At 41.6% G+C, this 5,337-nt stretch overlaps 1 protein-coding gene across 2 annotated transcripts in view; it reads left to right on the plus strand.

Moving 5' to 3' along the window:
- The window catches only part of Msh3 (mutS homolog 3), a 162,556-nt gene that overhangs the window by 91,487 nt on the left and 65,732 nt on the right, over positions 1–5,337 (plus strand). For both annotated transcript variants that reach the window (XM_005356505.3, XM_005356506.3), the window contains exon 13: positions 1,630–1,762. In XM_005356505.3, the coding sequence (XP_005356562.1) occupies positions 1,630–1,762 (133 nt within the window). The remainder of the gene's footprint in view (positions 1–1,629; positions 1,763–5,337) is intronic.

The raw sequence follows: 5,337 nt of genomic DNA on the forward strand, positions 1-5,337 counted from the left end.
GCCGGATGTATCTGGCTCCCCCAGACTCTTATGTAGTATGGCCGGATGTATCTGGCTCCCCCAGACTCTTATGTAGTATGGCCGGATGTATCTGGTTCCCCCAGACTCTAATGTTTATCTCAGGCATCCTCTCCAGACCATTATGCTGAGCATTTCTCTGTCAGTCTATAGAATCCACCTTTGTGGGAGTTGTCACATGTATTTTACAAACAGGAACAGAGGTGGCTTGTGGCCTGGTGACCTTTGCACTATCTGTATGACTGAGACCACATCAGATCCTTCCCCAAACCCTGAAGATGTCAAATGTAGTCTATCTATAGACCCCATCTTTATGAAAGAGAATATATGGCCTTTACAAAGAGTTTTGATGTAGTCATGTCTTAGCTTTATCATACACAAGTGCTTGAGTTAATTATCACCAGGATTTTCCCCCCAACTTGTGCTGTACTTACATATACCTAAAATAAACTGCCTGGTGTCAGATTCTTGAGGTTTGAACCAACACTGGCTATTGAGTTGTGTCGAACCGGACTTCTTCCGTATGTGGATCGACGCTCTGCTGATCTTGGATGTGAGACCCCCACCTGGGAGTGATGTTAGTGATGGTTGTGAGCCTGCATATGCGTGCTGGAAACAGAACCCAGATCTTCTGCAAGATCAACAAGTGCTCCTAAATACTGAACTGTCCATCTCTAGTCCCCCACTGTGTTTACTTAATGTCCGATGCTTCTGTTTCCACTAGAGCATTTCATTCTTTTATCCACTGGTTTATTCATTTAAATTTTCTTGAGGGCCTGTATCCACAAGAAATACACACTTACCACTGTCTTAAGAATCGCTGATGGCCTTGCTATCCAGTGTAGACCTTTGGTCCGATAGGACTCACTGGGCCACAGTTCATTGTACATTTAGTCAGGTTTCCTTCACCCACCTTCCCCAGTGACTAACGCCCCTCAGGGTACGTCACCATTGAGGAAGTCCTGCAATGCTGGTTTCCGGTGTCTTTTGACATCACAGTCTCCACACTTTTTATTGATAGTGCCGCATATTTCTGCCAGCACATGCTCATTCAGTACCACTATCACCATAACCGAGTCATCTTATTGTTTAATAGGCCTATTATAGCATATCCCGCGTCTCAGTGGTTCAACTACACGAGTTTATTTGAGAGTGGATGTGGAAGTAGAGGATGTTCTGCTCTAGTCACAAACCCAGGCAGGTGGAGTCAACATGTGGCTTATAGCAGTGTTCTGAGCAAAGGCACAAAGAGTAGTGTGAAAGCTGACATAGGAGGGTTGATCAGCCTGGGCACAGAGGTGACGTATGTCATTCCTATCCTCATTTCAATGAGTAGAACTTGAGTACCTGATCATGACTAATCTTAGAGGAGCTGGGAAGTATATTCTGTGTATTTGCCTCATGAGGCATCTCTGTTACACTTAGCTAGAGACTTTGCTTGTATGGATGGTATCTGCGTGTTGAGCCAAATGATAGAAGGAGGCAGGGAAGAATGGAATGAGAGCGTCTTCTGTAGATAGTGACTGTGACAGAGTCCTAGGCATTAGAGTGGGCAATGTCTATACTCTGAATTCCTAACATCTGCTCATTGCTGTTATTCTGTTCTCACAGGGACATAAATGCCCGACTTGATGCAATATCTGATGTTCTCCATTCAGAATCCAGTGTGTTTGAGCAGGTAGAAAATCATCTACGTAAATTACCTGACATCGAGAGAGGACTATGTAGCATTTACCATAAGAAAGTAAGTAGTAAAGAATCAAACCTCCTGATATTCACAGTGTCCCTTCATGCTAGGCCCTGGAGGAGAACTGTGTGGGGTTCTCAGTGCTTGTAAGGAACATAAGAAACAGCTGTAACCTCAGAAACTCTAATTGTACAAATTAAGTTGTCCAGTGTTAACATTCGTAAAAAGTATTCTCACTTTTTGAAACTTCAGCAACATATACTGAAGTCTTTCTTCTATTAAAATGCAAAAATCCTAAGTAAACTCAAATAAAAAATGCAAGATACTGTGTTTTATATTCCAAGTACAGCTCATTGTCAAAATGAGAAACTTACTTTGGTCTGTGATTCTGAAAAAGAGAAGCCTTAATTTTTAAGTTTTAAAATCTTCTTTGACCTAAACAAAGGGAAAGATGCTCGTGTGGGATGTGTTGAGAGTATTCGTGGCAAACAAGGTTCTGCCTCTTCTTCCGCAGAGTTCTCTGAGCCCTGAGGGGAGGGATTTGATGGAGACATTCCTTTTAGGGTTGGGTATTTGGAGTTTTCTCACTCTCTGTGTAATGTCTGGCTGCAAGTCTCTGTATTTGTTCCTGTCTGCTGCGGGAGGAAGCTTGTTCTCTGATGATAGCTGAGCAAGGCATGAATCTATGCATATAGCAGAATGGTGTAAGAGGCATTTTATTTCTGCTTTCTTTAACAGAACAGTAGTATGTAGTTTTCCTCTAGTTACCTGGACTATCTAGTCTCAGGTTCTTGTCATCCAAGCAGAGTTGGATGTGGGTTCCATCTCTTGGAGTGAGCCTTAACTCAAATCAGTTATTGATTGGCTGCTCCCATAAGCTTCGTGCCACAGTTGCAACAGCACACCCAGCAGGGAGCTCACTATTCTAAACCAAAGTGTTTGTAACTGTTTTGCTGTTTGTCCTTCTATTTTGGTAGTGTCCAGAGTTATGTTCCATTACCCGGTGGGTGAAGGCTTGACTTCTCCATGTTCAGTGAGTTTGTAGGTGTTGTCTTCAGCAGTAGGGCCTTACCATCACTTTATGGAAAGCAAACAATGGCTTTGGCGATTTCCTGGGTTGTTTGGTTATGTCCGTGGGACCACCTTGGCTGAGCACTTGGTTAGATATAACCCATTCCCAGTGCTGGAAGCTTCATTTGGTGACAAGAGACAGCCACTTGATACTCTGCCTCCCCCATTATCAGGCAGTTTTGTTTAGAGCACCTTCATATATGTATATATTCTAGAAAGCGTCTACTTTATTAGGTTTTCATGCAACTCCTCAAATGGTCTTAGTTTTAGCTGTGCCTACTTGTCCCTTACCTTTCTCTTCCCCCCAACTCCCTGTTGATCCTCTTGTCCATCCATTACTGTCCATTCTACTTCCCCTTCCCAGAGAGATCCATCTCTCCCCTACTTCCTTACTCTCTCCCTAGCCTCTTATTATGTGGATTGTAGCTTCCTTACCAATGACTGAAGAGTTAACAACCACATTTAAGTAAATATATTCCATATTTGTCATTCTGGGTCTGAGTTACTTCACTCAGGATGATTTTTTCCCCTATTTCCCTCCATTTATCTATGAATTTTATGATTTTTCTTTTCTTCCTTTTTTTTTTCAAGACACTGTTTCTCTGTAGCTTTGGAACCTGTCTTGGAACTCGCTCTGTAGATAGGATTAACCTCCAACTCACAGAGATCCACCTGTCTTTGACTACTGAGTGCTGGGATTAAAGGTGTGCACCACCACTACACAGCGACTTTGTTTTTCAAGGGATGTGTAATATTCCATTGTGTAAATGCATCTTTTTTTTTATCCATTGACAGGTATCTAGGCTGTTTCCAATTTTTGGCTATTATGAATAGAGCAACAGTGAAAATGGTTGAAAGTGTCTCTGTGGATGAAGAGTCATTTGGGTTATATGCCTGAGAGTGGTGTAGCTAGCTGGGTCTTGAGATAGCTCTATTACTAGCTTCCTGAGGAACGACACATTAATTTGTATAGTGACTGTACAAGTTTGCATTCCCACCAGCAAAGAATGAGTGCTCAACTTACTCCACACCCTTGTCAGCATGAACTGTCATTTATTTTATTGATCTTGGCCATTCTGATTGATGTAAGATCACATCTCAACACAGTTTTGACTTGCATTTCCCTGATGACTACTGATATTGAAAAGCATTTCTTAAGCCGATGGTGTTGGCACATAGCTTTAATCCCAACACTTGGGAGGCAGAGGCAAGTGGATCTCTATAAGTTTGAGGCCAGTGTGGTCTACAAGATCTAGTTCCAGGACAGGCAGCAAAGCTACAGAGAGAAACCGTGCCTTAAAAAAATAAACAAGAAAAGCATTTCTTTAAGTCCTTCTCAGCCATTTGAATTTCATCTTTTGAGAATTCTCTGTTTAGATCCATGCCCCAGTTTTAAATTGGATTTTTTGGTTTTTTAATGTCTAGATTTTTTGTTTGTTTGTTTTAGTTTTTTATATATTTTAAATATTATTCCTCTATCAGATGTGTAAAATCTTTTCAGATTTTGCAAGCTGACACTTTGCATGAAGATGTCCTTTGTCTTACAAAAATTTTTCAGTTTCATGAGGTTCCATTCATTAATTGTTGATTTGGTGCCTATGCAATGGTGTTCTGTTCAGAAAGTCTTTTCTGTGCCAATTACTTCAAAGCTATTCTCCACTTTCTCTTCTCTCAGGTTCAGTCTCTGTGGTCTTATGTTGAGATCTTTGATCCATTTGGACTTGAGTTTTGTGCAGGATAAAAAGTATGATTCTATTTGCATTCTACATGCAGACATTCAGTTTGACCAATGCCAGTTGTTTGAGATACTTTTTTCTAATGTTTATTTCTGACTTCTTTATCAAAAACGGGTACCCATAGGTATGTGAACTTAATCTGGCCAATCATTTCTATTTCATTGATCAACATGTTTATTTTTGTGCCAATACCATGCTCCTTTTACTACTATAGTTCTGTTGTACAATTTGAGAGTGAGGTTGTGACTCCTCCAGGAGGTCCTTTAATATGCAGGATTGGTTTAGCTACTCTGTTCTTTTGTGTGTGTGTTTCCAGATGAAGCTATAAATTGACCTTTCAAGTTCTGTGAAGAATTATGTTGGAATTTTGATGGGGATTGCATTGAATGTGTAGATTATTTTTGGTAGGATAGCCATTTTTATTGTATTAAATCTACTAATCTGTCAGTATTGCTATAGGATAGGGTCATCTCAGGTTGCCTAACCTCAGCTGCCCAAGGGACCAACTGGGGACATCACCATGGGCTCCTGGGAGCCACTCCAGGGTCAAGTCGCCTGCCAACCCTAAAGTGGCTCCCCTAACTAAGAACTGTGGTTCCATGCTCCCCTGTCCAACCTTCCTCCATCCCACTCCTCCTGTTTCCCCAAGTTCCCCCCTCCTTCCCTTCTAACTTTTCTCTCCCCATCTCCCCCTACCCCTATCCCAGCCCACCCCCAAGATCCCAACCTTCTCCCCGGCAATTTTGTCTACTTCCCATAGCCAAGAGGATAACTATATGTTTTTCCTTGGGTTCACCTTCTTATTTAGTTTCTTTAGGTTCACCA

This window comes from Microtus ochrogaster, chromosome 19 (assembly GCF_000317375.1).
Source record: "Microtus ochrogaster isolate Prairie Vole_2 chromosome 19, MicOch1.0, whole genome shotgun sequence".
Lineage (NCBI taxonomy): Eukaryota > Metazoa > Chordata > Mammalia > Rodentia > Cricetidae > Microtus > Microtus ochrogaster.